Source organism: Elephantulus edwardii, unplaced genomic scaffold (assembly GCF_000299155.1).
Source record: "Elephantulus edwardii isolate Elephantulus edwardi_28Jun2011 unplaced genomic scaffold, EleEdw1.0 scaffold00375, whole genome shotgun sequence".
Classification (NCBI taxonomy): domain Eukaryota; kingdom Metazoa; phylum Chordata; class Mammalia; order Macroscelidea; family Macroscelididae; genus Elephantulus; species Elephantulus edwardii.
In genome coordinates, this window is record NW_006400125.1 from 1384211 (window position 1) to 1404630 (window position 20420).

General features: G+C 57.9%; 2 protein-coding genes across 2 annotated transcripts in view; one reads left to right on the forward strand and one right to left on the reverse strand.

Moving 5' to 3' along the window:
* The window catches only part of FASTKD3 (FAST kinase domains 3), a 14392-nt gene extending 9068 nt beyond the window's left edge, over positions 1 to 5324 (reverse strand). Inside the window, exons 1-2 of the mRNA XM_006902170.1 lie at positions 3917 to 5324; positions 2616 to 2701 (exon numbers count right to left, since the gene is read on the reverse strand). Of these exons, the coding sequence (XP_006902232.1) occupies positions 2616 to 2701; positions 3917 to 5324 (1494 nt within the window). The remainder of the gene's footprint in view (positions 1 to 2615; positions 2702 to 3916) is intronic.
* Positions 5325 to 8995: 3671 nt separating this feature from the next.
* The window catches only part of MTRR (5-methyltetrahydrofolate-homocysteine methyltransferase reductase), a 31742-nt gene continuing 20317 nt past the window's right edge, over positions 8996 to 20420 (forward strand). Inside the window, exons 1-6 of the mRNA XM_006902171.1 lie at positions 8996 to 9218; positions 10382 to 10500; positions 10768 to 10932; positions 14988 to 15141; positions 18054 to 18171; positions 18934 to 19309. Coding sequence (XP_006902233.1) covers positions 8996 to 9218; positions 10382 to 10500; positions 10768 to 10932; positions 14988 to 15141; positions 18054 to 18171; positions 18934 to 19309 — 1155 coding nt within the window. The remainder of the gene's footprint in view (positions 9219 to 10381; positions 10501 to 10767; positions 10933 to 14987; positions 15142 to 18053; positions 18172 to 18933; positions 19310 to 20420) is intronic.

Here is a 20420-nt window from a genome sequence, read left to right on the forward strand (position 1 = left end):
GACGGGGGAAGCCTGACTGTAGAGACGAGGGAAGCCTGACTTAGAGACGGGGGAAGCCTGACTGTAGTGACGAGGGAAGCCTGACTGTAGAGACGGCAGAAGCCCGACTATTGTGACGAGGGAAGCCTGACTGTAGTGACGGCAGAAGCCCGACTGTAGTGACAAGGGAAGTCTGCCCGAGGGAAGCCTACCAGCAGCAATGAGGGATGCCTGAACAGCGTGAGTCTGCTCATAGTGACATAGTGACAAGGGAAGCCTGCACAGAGTGACAGAAACACGAAGCTCCAAGTGCAATCTCATCACCTGGGAAGCGAGCACCTGGCTCCAGCCTGAAAAGGGAGTGACGCTGATTACGGCAGTGATGCTGGCAGAGATGACCTGGAGAACACCCGTGTCCACGTACCTGGGATGGCAGAGCAGGGAGTATGGACGGGCTGCCACTCTGGAACTTGTGCTGCCAGCCCAGAGGCATGCCAGTCACACAGGGCACAAAGGCTGAGCGAGCTGAGGAGTGCCATCCTCCAAGAGTTGCCACAGTGTCCAGTGTCCATACAATTACAACACGGAGTCTGGGGCAGGGAGACACGGCAAAACTGGCCAGAGTCACCCTAAGTCTTAGCATTCTCAAGTTGTTTAAAATAGTGATGTCTTTCCACTCTGTCAACCCATTCCGAAGACCAGAGGCATCATTAAGTGTGAGATTTACCCACAGTTTATAGTATGGAGACCAGGGCAGGGGCGGGCAGGCCTGGTGAAGCACTCTGACCATAACCAGGGTGGGCAGCAGTGACTACACCCAGTCTGCACAGCTCTCAAGGAAGTGAAAAGAAATGCAGCACTGTGAGGCTGATGAGAATGTGCCCAGAAATAACTTAGGATGTGTTCACCCCAGGGCTTCTGGTTTCTTCTCAGAGGCTTCATTGCCAGGGGCTGTGTGGTGCTGAGACCCACTGAAGACAGCATGCATCGGGAGAAGAACTAGTGTGCTTGCTACAGCCAGCAAGGGTGGGCCCTGCTTCACAGACTGTGGGCATGTGGTAAAGAGGGGCCAGGCTCTGGCAAAGCACAGGGCCAGGGGGAAAAAAAGGAAGACCCTCAACCAGATGGTCTGACACAGATACTGCAGTGAAGGGACCACACATGGCAGTGAGTACTGGGATGGTGCAGGGCTGGGCCCTGCATGACTAGAACAGATTTGAAAGCACCGAAGGACGGCCAGGAGGCTGCTGTGTGAACAGAGCTGGGGGACACTGCACTTTAACATCAAGCAGGGAGGCACCAGGGTCGTATCCTTTCTCCATATGTATTCAATCTGTATGCTAAGCAAATAATTTGCAGTCAGACTATGAAGAATGCGGCATCAGGGTTGGAGGAAGATTCAACCACCTATGTTATGCAGATGACACAAACTTGCTTGCTGAAAGTGAAGAGGGTAAGAAACATTTGCTGCAGAAGATTAAGGACTAGTGCCTTTGGTATGGATTATATCTTAAAGGTCCTCACAACCGGGCCAATGTCAACATTATGGTTGATGGAGAAAGGACTGAGGTGGTCAATGATTTTATATTGTTTGGACTAACAACATCCTTGGTACCAGAAGTCAGGAAATCAGGAAGCGTACTGCATTGGACAAGTCTGCTGTCAGGGATCTCTCCAAAATGCTGTAGAGCAATGATGTCAGTTTGAAAACTAAGGTGTGTCTGATTCAGGCCATGGTCTTCTCAATCACCTTCTGTCTTTCATAGAACTGGACAAGGACTGGGATGACAGAAGAATTGATGCCTTTGAGCTGTGGTGTTTGGAGAAGTGTACTCAATATCTCACAGACAGCCAAAAGAACAAACCGTTTTGGAGGAAGCAAAGCCAGAGTGCTCCTTGGGGGCACAGACGAGGAAGCTTTGTTTCACATACTTTGGGCCTGTTGCTAGGAGGTGCTATTCCTTGGATATGACGCTTGGAAGGATGGAGGGTTGGTGAAGAGAGGAAGACCCTCAACTAGGTGGATTGACACAGTGACTGCTGCAAGGGGCTTGGGTGTGACAGGACAGAACAGGGCTCAGTGCTGTTGTTCATAAGGTCACTGTAAGTCGTACTCGACTAGAAGCACCTAACAATAACAACAAGGATGATGATATGCTAAAATCCCTGAGACCTGGAGAGTGAATCTAGAAACGCTAAGAAATGCTAAGACTCTTGTGTCCTGTGCCTCTAACATCTGACAAAACCTGAAGACACGTTGCAGAGCAGGAGACACCGACGGGCTGGCCCCTGGAGGACAGGGGCGCTGGAGAACAGACGGGCCGGCCCATCGAGGACAGGGGCACTGAAGGCACTGTGGTTAAACCGCGTGGCTGTTCACAGAAATGCCAGCAATCTGCACCCACCCAGCAGAGGGCCGCTGGGCAGACACAGGCGGGCGGGCTGCTTCTGCGAAGGTGAAGGCTATGATCCTTTGAGACCATGAGGGAACTCTGATCGGAACCCAGTGACGGCAGTGGGCATCACAGAGCAGGTGAGAGGGTGGCTCTTCACGGATGTGACTGAGCCAGGTCACGAGAGAGGGAACGGAACGGATTTCAGGAGGCAGAGAAAACAGCGTGTGGTCTGTTTCTTACCTTATAGAAGGGGCACTCCAGGATGGAGCTCAGGAAGAGCTGGGTCAGCTGGGCCAGGCTTACCCTGTCCAGTTGGGGCTCTTCACCTGAAAAGAAACAGCCGGTCATGGGCCAGGACGACACTGGGCACAGGTGATAAGAGAGACTGGTACACACATCCTGGATTCATCCACTGCAGAAGGGACGGGCTTTTAGATGGCACCAGGACACAGACTGCTCGGACAAGCTCTACCAGCAAGTCGCCAGCCTCAGGTAGAATCAGAGAGGCACAGGGGGCTCTGAGGGACAGGGACTGACAGGGTCTGTGATGATGAGGTCAGTCAGACAGAGGGGCCCTGAGGACATGGACTGACAGGGTCTGTGATGATGAGGTCAGTGAGGGAGAGGGGCCCCGAGGGACACGGACTGACAGGGTCTGTGATGATGAGGTCAGTGAGGGAGAGGGGCCCCGAGGGACACGGACTGACAGGGTCTGTGACAGCGGCTTCCGCACAGCAGTGACTGTAAGGCTCGCACAGGAGAGGGCAGGGTTTCCAGCTGTCCAGCCCCAGCAGCAGGTGCCCCCAATGAAAGCTCACTCTAGGATGTGATTACAGACATGGAAGTGCACGTGGACTCAGGGGAAACGTCCTTTTCCAGGATCTGACAGCCTGGGCGGCTTGCCTGAGGATGGGACCACTCTCACAAATGTACGCTACACTGGCTCTCGGCAGACACCGACAGGGGACCGTGGGCACGCCCAGCACCAGCACTGCCTCAAAGAGGCCCTGAATCTCCGTCAGGGCGGCTTTCTGTCCACCAAGGCCAGTGAAAGAGAAAACCCCCCAATTCACCCAGTGCTGTGGTGGCTGTTCGCCATCAAGTCAGAACGAACCAGCGGCTTTTCAGAAGCAGTGAATTTCACAGGGCAGGGCTGCCCGTCTTTCTCCTGCAGAGCAGCTGGTGGACTCGAACCGTGAGCCTTTAGGCAGGCAGCGCAGCTCCTTAGCACGAGGCCACCAGAGCGCCACTCTGCTGCTGAGAGCGAGCCAACCCACTCCGACTGTCCACCACATGGGAGGAGACTGCCCGTCTCTCTCAGGCTGAGTCACCGGAGGATTTGAACTACCAGAGGCCAAGTCTTAGGGTCAGCAGTGAAACCCCTACGGACTACAGCAGTGCCCCCCGTTCTCTTCCCTCCTGCCTGTAGCAGTGGTCATGTGGGACCCCCACCCCCGCGATCTCCAGGCGATCGGCACACTGGTGCGGGTGGCATATCTGGCCGCGCTGGCCTCTTTCCCCAGCCCCCCACCCTCACTCACCCTGCAGCTGCTGAAGGAAGTAGGGGCTGAAGATCTTCGGCATGAAGTTTATGGGGTGACGGCCGAGCAGTGAACAGGCGTGGAGGAGTCTCAGCAGTGCCTTGGGGGGGAAGTCCCTGAGATGGGCAGACAGACTCCTCTCCAGCTTGGCGAAGAAGGCGGGGGCGTTGGGCGGCAGGTAGCCGAGCGTGCCGAACGGTTCCACCAGCCTGACCAGCTGCTCCGGGGAGAAGGGCCCGGGCTGGGCGACGAAGCTCTCGGCCACCACGTCGAGGATGGGCGCCGACAGGATCAGCTTCTGGCCGCAGTAGCTGGCGATGTGGCTGGCCGCCTCGGGACTCAGCGTGAGCCCCTGGGCCTGCACGTGCCGCTCCAGCCCCGCGGTGAAGAACCTGTCGTTGAGCCCGAAGTGGATAAAGGCCTCCAGGACGCAGCCCAGCGCCTGGCTGGAGAAGCGTGGGATGTGCCGCACGGCGTATCTGCTCAGCTTCAGCACCAGGGGCAGCGCCTGGGTCTGGTCCAGGGTCACCAGGGCACTGAGCACCTGGCTGATGGCCGTGGGGCTCAGGCCGGAGACCAGGGCCAGGGTGACACAGTGTAACTTGGTCAGCAGCGCCTGGTGCTGGTCCACCTGGCCGGGGCACGCCTGGAGCATGCGATAAATGGCCACAACATCCTCGGCGGACAGCGCCTCGGGAGCCACACCCTGCAGCTGAGCGATGACCAGGTCCAGTGCTACGCAGCCGGGCCCCAGAAGTGCAATCAGACTTCCTCCGAGTGCACAGAGCTGCTGGACACTCAGGCTGCCCGTCTGCACCCGCTTCTGGCACTCTGCCACCAGCGCGTCTAACACGCTGCTTGGAGGGGCCACGTGTGACACAGCCAGGGCCTGCAACAGAGCCACCAGGCCAGCATCTGTCACCTCCCCAGGGTCCCGTTCAAACTCAGGGCAGGAAGCCGTGGGGACATCCTGCGACCGCCCTTCATGGGCATCCATCCTTCTCACTTCCCAGAGTGGGGGCACGGCTCCTGTTGCCCCAGCATCGGGCTGTGTCTCCTCCGTGTTCAAGAGGTGCAAGGCTTCCGTCCAGCGGGTGACAGTAGCTAGCCTGCCGGGGACCCTCTGCCCGTCCACTGGGCTGGGGTTAGGCTGCGTCCTGCCCTGTTCAGGCACTGGAGGAAACACTGGCTGGTCCTCAGGCTGCAGCTTGCTCCTGGGCTCAGAGAGGAAGCTGAGATAACAGGTGCGGGAGTAGCTGGCCCTGGAGGGCCTCTGCTGGAAGATCCCCCAGCAAGGATGGCTCGTGACTGCTGTGTGGACATGACTCACTGACTGACCCTTCAGGGTGGCCAGGGCCCCACAGAACCGAAAATCACACAGCTTCCTCCGCAGGGCCGCCGAGGCCATGTCATCAGGCTCCTGACGCCTCCTGGTGTCTAGTGAAGTTAAAGAAGAGAAAGGCGGTCAGATACACAGACGACGTGACCCACTCAATGCGAGTACCCACATTAATGCTTCGTAATCCGTCCTCTGAGCTGTGGGGCTGGAGAAGAGTGCTGAATACACCATGGACTGCCAGAACAGACAGGCTCATCCTGGAGAGGGTGAAAGCAGGCTGCTCCTTGGAGGCAAGGATTCTGAAGCTTCATCTGACATACTCTGGGCATGTTTCAAGGAGGGACCGGTCCTTGGAGAGTCATGCTTAGGAGGGTGGAGGGACAGCACAGAAGAGGAAGACCCTCGATAAGCTGGATTGACTCAGTGTCTGGGGTAATGGGGTAGGTGTGTCTGAGACACTCAGGCTGGCTCAGGACAGAGCAGGGTTTAGGGCTGTTGTACACAGGGTCACTATGAGTCGCAGGCGACGTGACAGCATATAACAGCAGCAGCAACCCTTTTTCAGCAAACACACACACTCACACACAAGTGACCAATGGGAACTACACCAAGAGCAGGGTCTTTGCTCCAGCACGTAGAACATCTAAGCACAACCACAGCCCTCACTTGCTGAGTGCTGAAGAGAAAGATGGGCAGTTTCCTCTCACAGCGGAAACCAAACGGAAGAACAGCTCTGACTGGAGGATGAAAGGCATGAAGTCAGTGAAGGACCAAAGGCAGGAAGCCGTGAAGAACACACTGGACAACCAGCCGAAGGGGCAGAAGTTCAAGTTCACAAACCGCTCTGCAGAAGATGGGCAGTATCTTCCCTTCAAGATTTAGTCTCTGAAACGGACAGGCATGGTGGGTCACCATTGACAGTCGTGGAACATCAGCTACGTTTGTGGCTGCGAATGCGAAGTCTGGGAGGACAGAGGATTAAGCTCTGGGCTGCAAACAGAGGTCTCTCCTTCTCTCTCACTGCTGTGGAGCTGGGACCAACTCCTTTCTGACCCTCCACTGGGTTTCTGAAAGCAGCAGTTATGAATCAATTCCAAATGAGCGGTACTAAGAAGGCAAGTGCAAGCCAGCTGTGTCTCAGGGATATTCCACTGGGAATCCTCCCAATCCCAGGGAACTATGTTGTTCTAGCCTCTAGGGTGAGGGAGGGATGCAGGCCATGCCTTGGGGATCTTCAAGAATCCTCTCAACCTAAGGGTGGTTCTAGCCTTCAGGGTGAGGGAGGGATCTTCACGAATCCTCCCAACCTCAGGGGAAGTTCTAGCGAGAGAGGGATGCACAGACGTCACCCTGCCCAGCTGACCCAGCTGGGTGCTGTCCTGGGAGCCAACCTCAAAACTCAGGTCATGCATCTCTTCGTCAGCAAAATCTGCTGGCTACTTGATCCCATCTCACGCGACAGAGAACTGCCCGTGGGCTTCCAAGGTTCTAATCTTTATGGAAAGACTAGGTTGGTGAGATGTTTTATGATTCTTGTCTCCAAGGAGCACTCTCCTCCGTGATTCACTGCCTCTGAAAACCTGCTGGAAGGTGAGCTCTTGGTCAGTTCTGACTGGATGGCATCTAACAACAACAACCACAACAAGAAGGAACACTGGCTGGTTTGCTTGTTCTTCATTCGATATGGTCTTCGTCTCACTTCCTTTCAACATATTTTCAGGAGGAACGAGTCCTTGGAGAAAGACATGCCGGGGAAGGCAGAAGGAGGGCGAGAAAGAGGAAGACTACACACCAGTGCTCACGGCAGCATTATTCACCATGGCAAGGACATGGAAACTGCCCGGATGTCCAACCACAAACAAGAGGGCTGAGAAGCTGTGGTACATCCATACAATGGAACGCTACGCAGCAGAAATGACTTTGTAAATTTTTACCTAACTTGGAAGGGGCTGTAGAGCATTATGCTGAGTGAACTAACTCAGTCCCACAAGGACAAATACTGTATAAAACCATTATTGTACAAAGAGTATGAGGATCCCAGGTCGGGGGTGGAGGTGAGTTGGGAATAGAGGGGTGAGGATGGGTGGGGAGGGTGTTAATCACGGGACTGCACAGTTCAATGGGTGGGTGGGGAGAAGGAAATGGGAAGAATCTTCTGTGAAAAACAACGTATTAAAACTTTGTAAATAAATCAGGATAAAGAAAAAAACAACCCAAAAGAAAGGAAGACGCTCCAGGCGATGGGACAAAAGCTATTGACTGTGACAATGGGCTCGCTCCTGGCAGAGATCGTTGTAAGGCTGGCTCAGGACAGGGCAAGGGTTCAGACCTGGGGCTCGTAAGGTCGCGGTCTGTTACAGTACATGGCACCTAAGAACAACAATCTTTATGGAAATACACGGTCCAGTTTTCTCCAGTCAAGTGGCTGGTGTGGGGCCCTTGCAGTCAGAAGCTGGGGCTTCACCTCTGCACCTGCCCTCCTGCCCACACCCCTAAGCCATGGCTGAAGGCAGGCACTGCCCTGGGGTGACTCTGCGGCCCCAGGTCAGGGTTACAGGCAGGGCAGCTGCAAGCTCGCTCTCCAGCTCCAGGGGCTGATGTCCCCAGGAAGGGAGGGTCGGACCCCAACAAGGCAAAACAGTGACGCCGCGAGCAGGAAGCAGGGTGGGCAGGCCAGAACCCAGCCTAGGCTGACCCTCATCGTGAGCCCCCCACAATGCAGCCCTTGAGGGGTCCCACACACACCAGAGCCTCTGAGACCAGTGGACCCCCACCCCAGATCACCACACTCCAGTCTCCGAGGCCCCACAGCAGGGCCCCCGGGACGAAGGGACCCCCGTTGCGGTTCTTGGAGGTGGCGGACCCCACAATCGGCGCCCCGAGACTACGGAGCCTGGGACGCCACCATCGGAGCCCCAAAACCATAGAACCTGGGACGACAGGACCCCCGCTGCGGTTCCTGGGGGAGGCGGACCCCACAATCGGCGCCCAAGACCACGGAGCCTGGGACGACAGGACCCCGCTGCGGTTCTTGGAGGTGGCGGACCCCAAAATCGGCGCCCCGAGACCACGGAGCCTGGGACCCCACAATCGGAGCCCCAAAGCCACAGAACCTGGGACGACAGGACCCCCGCTGCGGTTCCTGGGGGAGGCGGACCCCACCTGGGACGAAGGGACCCCCGCTGCGCTTCCTGGAGGAGGCGGACCCCACAATCGGCGCCCAAGACCACGGAGCCTGGGACCCCAATCGGCGCCCGAGACCACGGAGCCTGGGACGACAGGACCCCGCTGCGGTTCCTGGGGGAGGCGGACCCCACAATCGGCGCCCCGAGACCACGGAGCCTGGGACCCCACATTCAGCACCCCACACTGCGCATCCTGGGATGACTGGATCCCAGTGTTGTTGGGACGAGGGGATCCCAGGACACACCTGCAGCCCGACGGCGCCCGGGGAGGCGCGATCCGAGGAGAAGGGACCCCGCCCGATGACCAGAGCCCTCACGCCGTGCAGCCCGGGAGACGTGTCCGAGGAGAAGTGACAGGATCCGGAGAAGTGACAGGACCAGGACCCTCACACCACAGCTCAGCCCAGGGCGGCTCTCGGACCCGCCGCGAGTGACGTCATAGCGAGCTGCGCGCGCAGAGACCGGCCTGGGCCCCGCCCCACGCCCGGACTATTGTGATTGGCTGCAGCCTCTTCCGTGTCCTGATCGAGCTTTCTATTGGTCCGCGGACTGAGCATGCGCCCCGCGGAAGGCAGCCACTTGCCTGGCATTTCTGGCCCCGGGACGCATGAATGGGGTTTTTGTCGGGCAGGTGAGATCCGACGGCGGGCAGGTGAGATCCGACGGCGGGCAGGTGAGATCCGACGGCGGGCAGGTGAGATCCGACGGCGGGCAGGTGAGATCCGACGGCGGGCAGGTGAGATCCGACGGCGGGCAGGTGAGATCCGACGGCGGGCAGGTGAGACCCCAGGGCGGGCAGGTGAGAGCCGAGGGAGGGCAGGTGAGACCCTAGGACGGCAAATGAGACCCCAGGCGAGCAAGTGAGCCCCGCGGGCGGGCAGGTGAGACATCACCCCCTCACCCCAGTCAGACAGGCATGTGAGAGGAACGGGGCTTTGTAGTGTTGTTTCTCGGTGCTTTGCCCGGCCTGTGTCATTTGCTGGGTCGGCATTCCTGCCTCTATTTTAAGCACAAGACAGCTGAGCTGTGGGGAGATACTAGCCTGCCCAAAGGCCCCGCTGTGAAGGACAGACTGACTCAGGTGGGTGGATCGTGAACCTCGGAGATTACTCTCCGGTCCTCCCCCAGACCCAGGGCTGCCAGGGCTGGTGGCAACGTCCCGAGGGTGCTGCACCATGATCCTAAGGTGGCCTCTCTCACAGTTCAAATCCACCGACTGCCCCACAGGAGTAAGATGGACAGCTCTGTACCATTGGCAGCTGGAAGAGGGGCTGCGGGTCAGAGCACTGGGCGGCCTGTCAGAGCACTGGGCCACCAGACCACAGCTTTCCTACTAAGAAATGAATTTAGCACAAGCCTTTCTACCATAAGGAGCCATCGTGTGTGTCTGAGTGCCGAGCTGCTGGTTGAAAGATGGGCGGTTTGAATCCGTGGGCTGCTGTGTCCACGGGAGGTGAGGCAGTCTGATTCTGCAAAGATCAGCCGCCTTGGAAGCCCTGTGGGGGAGTTCTTCTGTCCACACGGTCACTGTGGGTCGGAGTCAGCAGGCTTGGTGTGGATTCTGAAACGTGCAGTCAGGTGGTGCTCATTCCATTCTCACTGCCCGTGACCCCCAAGTCTCAGTCCTCACCCCCCCTGACTCCCATGTCTCAGTCCTCATCCCCCGTGACCCCTGTGTCTCCCTCCTCACCCCTGTGACCCCTGTATCTCAGCTCAGTCCTCACCCCCATGACCCCTGTGTCTCAATCCTCACCCTCCATGACCCCTGTGTCTCAGTCCTCACCCCCATAAACCCCGTGTCTCCATCCTCACCCCCCCCGTGACCCCGTGTCTCCGTCCTCACCCCCTGTGACCCCCGTGTCTCCGTCCTCACCCCCTGTGACCCCCGTGTCTCCGTCCTCACCCCCATGACCGGGGTGTCTCAGTTGACGTGCTCCACAGGGCTTTCGGGGCTGGGACGTTGCGAGCAGGCCACCTGGTCTTCCTTCCACGTCAGTCTGGTGGCCGATTCTGGCCGCCTGCCTTTGGAGTGGCAGCCGAGTGCTGACCCCTGGCACCCTGTAAAGCTGTGTGTCCTTAGATGGGTCTGCCTCTGGTGTTCCCACACCGTCTTCCCAGAGCTCAGGCACAGGAGCAGGGCTCCAGCTCTTCCCCCCTGACCACGGCAGGCTTAAACCACTAAGGCTTTGCCTGGCGTCTGGTGCTTTAAGCCCCGTGCCTCCCGCACTCTGGACCCCTGGGCCCCTTGTTAATGACTGAGGGCCCCTCGTCCCTGCAGACTGTCACTGCCTCATCCTAAGGGGACCCTGCCCCTTCTGTGTTTCCAGCAGACCTGTCCCAGCCTCAGCATGTGCCTCAGCGGGACGAGGAGGTTCCTGTTGCTGTACGCGACACAGCAGGGGCAGGCGAAGGCCATCGCGGAGGAGATAAGGGAGCAGGCGGCCGCCCGGGGCTTCTCCGCGGACATGCACTGCATGAGCGAGTTGGACAAGGTGGGAACCGGCTGTCTTCTCCGGTCTGTGGGTGACGTGGTGACGTGAGGGGGCCCAGGGCCAGCCGGTGAGCCTGCAGCCCCCACGGCGCTTTGCTTGAACTAGTCCCCATGTGCTGGTCCCTCTGGAACGGGAGACTCCTGCCGGCTGATGGCCTCAAGTCGTGTATGGAGATGAGATGAGGCCTGGAAAACGGAACTGAGGGCTGATGCTTGGTTTCCTCTTAGTTCGTGGAAAGTGTGAGTGTGAGTGTGTGTGCACGTGCGCTATATCTCATGGGGAGGCTGTGAGCAGGTGACGGTGTACTAGGACTCATGGGGTGTTCACAGGGTGTGTGCACCTGTACATACGCCTGTGTATGTGCGTGTGTGCATGCCCTGTGTCATGGGGTGACTGAGAGCAGGTGAGGGTGCCCCAGGACTCCACAGTGCACTGGTGAGTGTGCACCTGTATATACCTATGTGTGTGTGTGTATGTGTGCCTGTATATACCTGTATGTATGTTTGTGTGCTTGTATACCCCTGTGTATGTGCCCCTTGTGTCACGGGGTGGCTGTGAGCAGGTGAGGGTGTACCAGGACTGTGCAGTGCATGGGGTGTGTGTACCTGTAGGTACCTGTGTGTGTATATACCTGTGTGTATGTGTGCGTGCCCTGCGTCGTGGGGTGACTGAGAGCAGGCGAGGTGTGTCAGGCTCTGTGGTGTACTACGGAGGGTGGGTGTGTGCACGTGTATATACGGGCGCCTCGTGACCGCTGTGCTGGCTGTGTGTGTGTTGCATGCGTACATACTTCACCTGGTGGTCACCGGCACCGTTCCTGTCGCCCTGAGAGAAAGGACCGCCTGCTTTCTCTTTGGAAGTGGAGCCCACTCGGTGAGGTCAGGGCTCCTGTGCGTCCCCTCCACGCCCCGTGAGAGTTCTTCCTGTGACAGAGGGGTCTCCCTTCCCCTTTAGAGAAGATTCCCACCGCTCCCGCCAGTTCACACCCCGGGAAAAACGACGTGCTGACCAGAGGTGATCCTGCCAGCGCCCTCCCTCTGCTGCAGGACTCGCGTTAACCTCACCCGAGGAGTGACTCAGTCCTGAGTGACAGGCGAGCGTTTAGGGCTCCATCGTGTGCTGTGCCGCTCGGGGCCTGGGGCGTCCTCCAGTTGTCTACACAGAGTGCTCCCCAGCCCACGGTGACTCCAGTGCTGGGGTGAATCCAGTGCAGTGTGTGGGGAGTTCTGTCAGCACAGTGTATGGTCAGGGTCAGCAGTGTCAACGCGAAGGACAGACAGACTGCCTGGAGCCTCACCTGGAGCAGGAGAGCTCTGTTCTCAGGGAAGCAGTGGCCCGTTCCCTTAGAAACGTGTGAATTAGAGAACGAGGTCGGGGAAGGGACTCCAGAGACGGGGCTAGACCAGCAGAGTCCTTTACCGCTAGTGCTGTCCAAAGCGCTCCGAGGGGCCACGCTGCAGAGATGAGGCACACCCCTTCTCGTTTCCGAGCTCGGAACTGATGCCACACATGGGCCAGGCCACCGGCTTGAGTTTTGGTAAAGATTCCAGACGTGTTCAGTGCTTGATTTCCCTGCCTCAGTGTTCCGTCAGTTCTGCTGCACGCTCTGGGCTCCACTGGGTTCTGCTGGCTTCTCTGCGTCCTGTGGGCAGCACTGCGTTATGTCAGATCCCCTGCATCCCCGGGCCCCCTGCATCCCCTGGGCCTCTGCATTCCCCGGGCCCCCTGCGTCCCCCGGGCCCCCTGCGTCCCCCGGGCCTCTGCATCCCCCAGACCTCCTCCATCTCCGGGTCCCCTGCATCTCCCGGGCCCCCTGCATCCCCTGGGCCCCCTGCGTCCCCCGGGCCCCCTGCGTCCCCCAGGCCCCCTGCGTCCCATGGGCCCCCTGCATCCCCCAGGCCCCCTGCGTCCCTGGGACCCCCTGCGTCCCCGGGGCCCCCTGCATCCCCCGGGCCCCCTGCGTCCCCCAGGCCCCCTGCGTCCCATGGGCCCCCTGCATCCCCCGGGCCCCCTGCGTCCCATGGGCCCCCTGCATCCCCCGGGCCCCCTGCGTCCCATGGGCCCCCTGCATCCCCCGGGCCCCCTGCGTCCCCCGGGCCCCCTGCATCCCCCAGGTCCCCTGCATCCCCCAGGCCCCCTGCGTCCCCGGGGCCCCCTGCGTCCCCGGGGCCCCCTGCGTCCCCCGGGCCCCCTGCGTCCCCCAGGCCCCCTGCGTCCCATGGGCCCCCTGCATCCCATGGGCCCCCTGCTTCCCCTGGACCCCCTGCATCCCCTGGGTCCCCTGCTTTGTGTCCACTCCCCTGCATTCTTCTGGCTCCATTGCGTTCTATGGACTGTTCTGTCCTTGTCCTGACGTTTTCATCCCAGTATTCGAGTGTGTCTGGCTCATTTTGTCTTTGAGTCCGTACACAGCAGAACGTCACGTGCTCCCCTGGATTCTGCCTGTGTAATTCCGTGTCGTTGCTGCAGACATTGTCTCCCTCTTCTCCAAGTGTCCCCCCACTGGTGTAAATGCACTGCTGCCTAAGGTTTCTCCCTAGCCTCACAGGGTACTGCTGTTAACTTCCCTACCATAGAGAGGTCCGGAGAGAGTGTCACGCTCGGACACTCATTCATTGTCCCATTATTGCCAGTTAACTGGGTGTTTGGTTTTGGGACTTGAATGGGTGTTTTTGGTGGAAGGTTTAGAGATTAGCTAAGGATAGCAGTTTCAGATACTCGTTCAACCTGCACGGATCTGTATATCGATTGCTCAGATGTTTGCGGTGCTGTTTCACATTTCCCCCCTGGTGATCAGCAGTGTTCATGTGTGCTCTCTTTCTTCTTTGGATAGACATTCCCCCTCCTCTCAGTTTGTCTCCTTCCGCAGTTCCTCACTGTGCATAGTGGTGGTATATTTCTTAGCTGGGCTTCTGTTTGGTGGGCGACCCCACTCTGGTGCCCCTCACCTTGTGGGCCCCCTGGCAATCCGCTCACTGGTGCCCTTCCCTATGCTGGCGCCCCTCCCCAGCCGGTGCCCCGACATTCCCCACTCTGGCACGCCGGGAGGTCCCCACGCTGACACCCCAGGAGGTCACCACGCTGGCTCCCTGGGAGGTCCCCATGCTGACACCCCAGGAGGTCCCCACGCTGACACCCCAGGAGGTCACCACGCTGGCTCCCTGGGAGGTCCCCATGCTGACACCCCAGGAGGTCCCCATGCTGATGCCCCAATGGTCCCCACACTAGTTCCCCAATGGTCGCCACACTGATGCCCCCGATGGTCCCCATGCTGGCTCCCCGGGAGGTCCCCACGCTGACACTCCAGGCACCCCTTGCTGCCTTCAGCGTGGGTGCACCGGAGGCTGGCTTGTGTGATGGCTCTGTAGGTGGGCTGGCAGGTCACGTTCATGGTGATATTTGCGCTCAGTGGCAGACATTTAAATTCTCACCGTCCAAGCAGTCTCCCAGCGTGGGGTCAGCTCCACCTCGCGGGACCCTCACCGCGTTTCCGAGGCTGTGACTTCAGGAGGAAAGTGCCTGCTTCTCCCAGAGTCGCGGGTTCTAACTGCTGACCTTCCTGTTAGCCGCCCTGCGTGTGACTCCTCCAGGACACGTTTGTCAGTCCTGTCCCCCCGGCTGGGCCGTGCCGGACACCTGTGCTGCTCAGCTGACGCCCGTGGAGGGAGGGAGGCAGGTGGGGTGGGTGCTCGGGGGCTGTTCTCTGGCCAGTGTCCTGCGCTGACAGCTTCATGGGGGTGGGGCAGCACTGGCTGGTGTGGGGGTGTGCCTCGGGGAAGGAGGGACGGGGCGGGGGAGCCGCTGTGGTCACCTTGCGGGTGTTAACAGGCGTGGTCACCCCTGCAGTGAGGCGCTGTGGACACGGCGTGGTCAGCAGCTGGAATGGTGTCCTTGTGTGTGTGTGGCCCGTGCTTGTCGTGGACTCTGAGACCTCACGTGGAGGACAGAGCCGTGACCGGATCCTCACCCTCTGCCCTGTTTGAGCCTGTTGTGCGGCCGTTGGCTAAGTCCGTCTCACGGAAGGGCTGACCCTCTGCTTTCCCTGATGTTTGCAGTATGATCTCAAAACCGAAACGGCCCCTCTTGTGGTGGTGGTCTCCACCACAGGCACCGGAGAGCCCCCAGACACGGCCCGCACCCTCGTTCAGAAGCTCCAGGACCGGGCGCTACCGGCCGACTGGCTCTGCCACCTGCACTACGGGCTGCTGGGTAAGGCCCTTCTCCCCTGTGCTGCGTTCTGGGTCTGCAGTGTGGGTGCTGGGTGATGCCTGTTCCCCTGTGCTGCGTCTGGGGTGTGGGTGCTGGGCAATGCTTTGTCTCCTCTATGCTGTGTCCTGGGTCTGAGGTGTGGGTGCTGGGTGATGCCTCTTCCCCTGTGCTGGGTCTGGGGTGTGGGTGCTGGGCAGTGCCCCTCTTCTCTCCTGTGCTGTATCCTGGGTCCCTGGCTGCCGGACCCGAAGTTGGCATGCAGCCATGTGGGCTTCGTCTGTTTATCTCACAGTCATCTGAGTTTCTGGAATGAGCTGTCCAGTACACCCATTACCCACTGCTCTGCACGGATTCTGACTCACAGCCCCACTGGGCAGGTGGAATGACCCCCCCCAGGTTTCCTGAGCTGTGAGTCTCTGATGTTGATTGTCGTTGAGATGAACACGACTCATAGTGACCCTGTGAACAAAAGGCCCGACGCCTTTCAATGACTGTCGACATGTGTCAGAGTTCGTAGCGTTCCCGGGGGTGTGGACTCCTTGGAAGCTGAACGTAGACACACTGTGTGAGCAAAGTGCAGGCTCTGCCAAGAGTGGATTTGCTGGAATAAGGGGTGGTAATCAGGATTATGTAGGTAAGCTTTTCGAAGCCTTACCTTTATGTTTTCCTGACTGCTGGTGCCAGGGGTGCTGATTGTAAATCCAACCAAGGTGAACCTGTTAACAAACTCAATTTCTTCTTCATCTATCGTGATGCTCCTAATTGGCCTGGTGGTGAGAATCTGTCTTCTTTTTTATTTTAATTTTTTTTTTATTGTTATACTTTTTATTATGTTGACCCATACAGTTTCTATTATGTTGCCATTTGCACTTTTGTTGCAAAAACATTGACTAAAATGGCTTTATTTTTAGTTTGTATCAAGGTGGAAGCCAAGCTGTACATGAAAAACTTAACAGTTAAAAAAAAGATATATATAATGCCAGTTTCACTTAAGAATGTAACTGATGAAGAAATAAAATATATTTTGTTAAAACTTGAAGGGAAACAAAAACTAAAACAAAACCCATCACCATTGAGTCAATCCAACTAATCGATGCCCTGCAGGACAGAGTAGAACTGCCCCTTAGGGATAGGATAGAATCTGTCTTCTTGACGTTGAGCTTCAGTCCATATTGAAGACTACAGTCCCTGACCTTCTGCAACAAGTGCTTTGCGTCTTTCTTAGTTTTGGCAAGTAAGGTCGTGTCATCTGCATAATGCAGGTGGTTGATGAGTCTTCCTCCAATCCTGATGCCACGTTTCTCCTCATAAAGCCCAGCCTCCCAGGTGATCTGTTCTGCATGTAGCAGAAAAGGTGTGGAAGCAGGATAGATGGATGCATCCCTGATGCACTCCTGTTTCCTTGCTCTGTTCATATGACAGCTTTCTGGTCTAAGTGTGGGTTTCACGTGAGCACAATCAGGTGTGTTCTGGAATTCCTGTTCTTCTCAGTGGCAGCCGCAATATGTTTAACCCATAGGGGGGTCTCTAGAATGCTAAAGGACAGGAAAGCCTGTCCAGGGACTGAGGTGTGCTTGATCCCTGCCATGGTCTTTGTGATTCCTTGCTGGGCATCTGAGAGCTGGCCAGGGACTGAAGATGACAGAAGAAGATCTGATGCCTTTGAGTTGTGGTGCTGGAGCAGAGTACTGAACATGCCGTGGACGGCCAAGGGAACAAACAGATCTGGCCTAGAGAGGGTGAAACCAAGCTGCTCCTTGGAGGCAAGTACCTTGAAGCTCTGTCTCACATACTGTGGACCCACAGCCAGGAGGGACACGTCCTTGGAAAAGGACATGCTTGGATGGATGGAGGGTGAGTGCAGAAGAGGAAGACCCCGGATGACATCGTTACTGTGGTAATGGGGAGAAGTGTGTCGGACTATAGAGACTGGCTCAGGGCAGGGTTCAGAGCTACTTGTCATAGGGTCGCTACGAGTCATAGTTGATGGTACATAAAAACAACAAGCGACATCTGTGTTTTCTTTCATTTTCTAATTGCTGTATTTATGAGAATGAACACATACTGAGGAGGACCTGGAGCGCCTGTTGCAGGAGGTCAAGGACTGTAGTTGTCAAAATGGATTGAAGTTTACATCAAGAAGACAAAGATTCTCACCCTGGGCCAGTTGTCAGCACCATGTTGGATGGAGAAGAGATTGAGTTTGTTAACAGCTTCAGCTTACTCAACTCCACAATCAATACTCTTAACACGAGCACTTAGGAAATCAAAAGACAAATTGCGTTTGGAAAATCTGCTGTCAGGGACCTCTCCGGAGTGCTGAGGAGCAATGATGTCAGTCTAGAGACTAAGGTGCGCCTGACCCAGGCCATGGCCTTCGAAGTTACTTACTGTGTATTAGAGAGCTGGACAGTGATTAAGGATGACAGGAGAACAACCGATGCCTTTGAGTTCTGGTGCTGGAGAAGAGTCTTGAACATAGCATGGACTGCCAAGAGAACAAATCGCTCTATCTTGGAGAGGGTGAAACCAGGTCTCTCCTTGGAGGCTAGGATTTTGAAGCTCCATCTCACATACTTTGGGCACGTGGCCAGGAGAGACCGGTCCTTGGAGAAGGACATCATGCTCACAAGGGTGGACAGACAGCACAGGAGAGAGAGACCCTGGATGAGATGAATTGATACAGTAACTGGGGCGATGAAGGTTGGTGTGTCAGAATTAGCGAGACTGGCTCAGGACAGGGAAGGGTTCAGAGCTGCTGTACGTAGGGTCACTGTGGGTAGCTGGCAACTCGACGGCACCTAAAGCAGCAACACCACCGTATACTGCCGGGGGAATTGCTCAGATGTCTTCTTTGGGGGCTCGTCTGTGTCGGTGACAGGTGAGCGTGCCCTGACCGTTCCGTTCCCTAGGTCTGGGCAACACCGAGTACATGTACTTCTGTAATGGGGGGAAGATCCTCGACCGGCGACTGCAGGAGCTGGGCGCCCGCCGTTTCTACGACACAGGCCACGCTGACGATTGTGTGGGGTAAGCAGCGAGAACACTGCCCGGGGACACCACCCCCACCTCCTGGGAAGTCGGGTTAGTGCGGTGTAACTTTTTCACCTTAGGACAGGGATCGGCCACCATGAACGGTTTTGGTGGTTTTTCCTCTATTTGAGTATATTCCTTTCTCCCCCATCTGCGCTGGTGGTGGAATTAGAAAGGTGCCCGGCCTTGGACTGACCGTGTGCCTCTTCGCCCAGCTTTTCCTCTGCTTGTTCCCTGAATCCACTCACGGGTTCAGCTGTGCTCACGTTAGAGGTGGGAGGTTTGTCCTCAGAGAGAGCGCCCTGCTGCTGTGGAGAGGACGTGGGCACCAGGGGGCTGTGTCCTCTGTGGTTGGAGACATGAGAACGGGGATTTGGGACATGGGGACTGGGCTGTGTCCTCTGTGGTTGGGGATGTGGGGACCGGTCTGTGTCCTCTGGTTGGGGACGTGGGGACTTGGCTGTGTCCTCTGTGGTTGGGGACGTGGGGACTGGGTCTGTGTCCTCTGGTTGGGGACGTGGGGACTGGGCTGTGTCCTCTGGTTGGGGAAGTGGGGACTGGGCTGTGTCCTCTGTGGTTGTGGATGTGGACATGAGGACTGGGCTGTGGGAACTGGGACTGTGTCCTCTCTGGTTGGGGACATGGGGACTGGGCTGTGTCCTCTGTGATTGTGGATGTGGATGTGAGGACTGGGCTGTGGGGACTGGGCTGTGTCCTCTGTGGTGTTTGGTGGAACATGGGCCCTGTTCTGACTTGCAGTCTGGAGCTGGTGGTTGAGCCGTGGATTGATGGGCTCTGGGCCGCCCTCACCAAGCACTTCACGACTAGTCGAGGGAAAAAAGACTCGAGTGAGGCCCCCGCGGCCGCTCCCGGCGCCCCGAAGTCTGAGCCCCAGCAGCTGGCCTCTCTGCCCGTCCACTCCCAGATCGCCCTTCTGCGCCTGGACACAGGCCCCCAAGTGGATGCTGGGGCCTCGGAGGGAGACACGGCGGACGGACGGCGCAGCGACCCCCTGATTGAGGAGATGGAACCGTCCCTCACCCGCTCGGCACCCCCTCTCTCGGAGGCCTCGCTCAGCGTCCCCGCTCTGCCCCCTGAGTCCCTGCAGGTGACGCTGCAGGAGGCCCTGGGCCAGGTAAGCACTGGGGCTGGGCGCTGGGTGATGGTGGTGTCGGGTGTCTGTTCTTTGTCATTTAGCAAAACGCAGTGTGTGGCCCTGTGCGGCCACTGCCTGCTGGTGCCTCGGTGATGCCGAGAGTGCATCCCCGTGTGTGGGGGCTGGTGGGGGCCGCTGGGGCGCTGGCGGTGGAGGAGGCGGGCAGCTGAGACAACACACTGTGATCCCCACAGCCTGCGGGGAACGGGGCGCAGAAGCCCGGGCAGGGTGTGTGCCCAGCATGCTCTGCTCTGACATCACTGCCCTCTGGTGTCCTGTCCTGTCCTGAGATCACTGCTCTGTGTGGTGTCCTGTCCTGAGGCCATGTCCTCTGTGGTGTCCTGCCCTGTCCTGAGGTTCCTGTCCTGTCCTGAGGTCACTGCTCTGTGTGGTGTCCTGTCCTGAGGCCACTGTCCTCTGTGGTATCCTGCCCTGAGGCCACTGTCCTCTGTGGTATCCTGCCCTGAGGTCACTGTCCTCTGTGGGATCCTGTCCTGTCCTGAGGTCACTGTCCTCTGTGGTGAGTGGCCCTGTGTTGCTGTCTTCCAAGCCGCAGTGAAGACTGCAACTGCTGACGAGGGTGAATGTGATGGAGAAAAACCCCCTCTAGGAGCGCGTCCGAGGGCCACCTCGGGACAGCACTGTTTAGCCTTAGTCACGTGGACACATTGCCAGCAAGGAGAGAACCTAGATTACAGACGTCACGGGTGCTCCGCCTGACCTCCAGCCTCCGGGGCATCGTGGATACAGCTTCCGGTGTGCCCCGACAGCTTTATTAGGGAGGAAGTGGGCTTCACTGGTGATGTGAGCCAGCCGGGCCTCTCGCGGGTCCACGTCCTCCCTGTGTGCGTCCACCGCAGCCCTGCTCTGAGCTTACGCCGTCTTTAGTGGAGAAGCGTCAGCCCAGCCTCTTACGCCCCTTTGATGCAGGGCCGTGACATCTGTGAGCCCACGACATCGATGTTCTCACCTGAAGGGCTCGCTCTCAGTGCAACCCCAGTGACCTGTCCCGTCTCTGTGGGCATGTTTGGTTGTGAGCTGAGTAATGCTTAGCGAGGCAGCCTGTGCTGGACGTCTGCGTTTAGCTCAC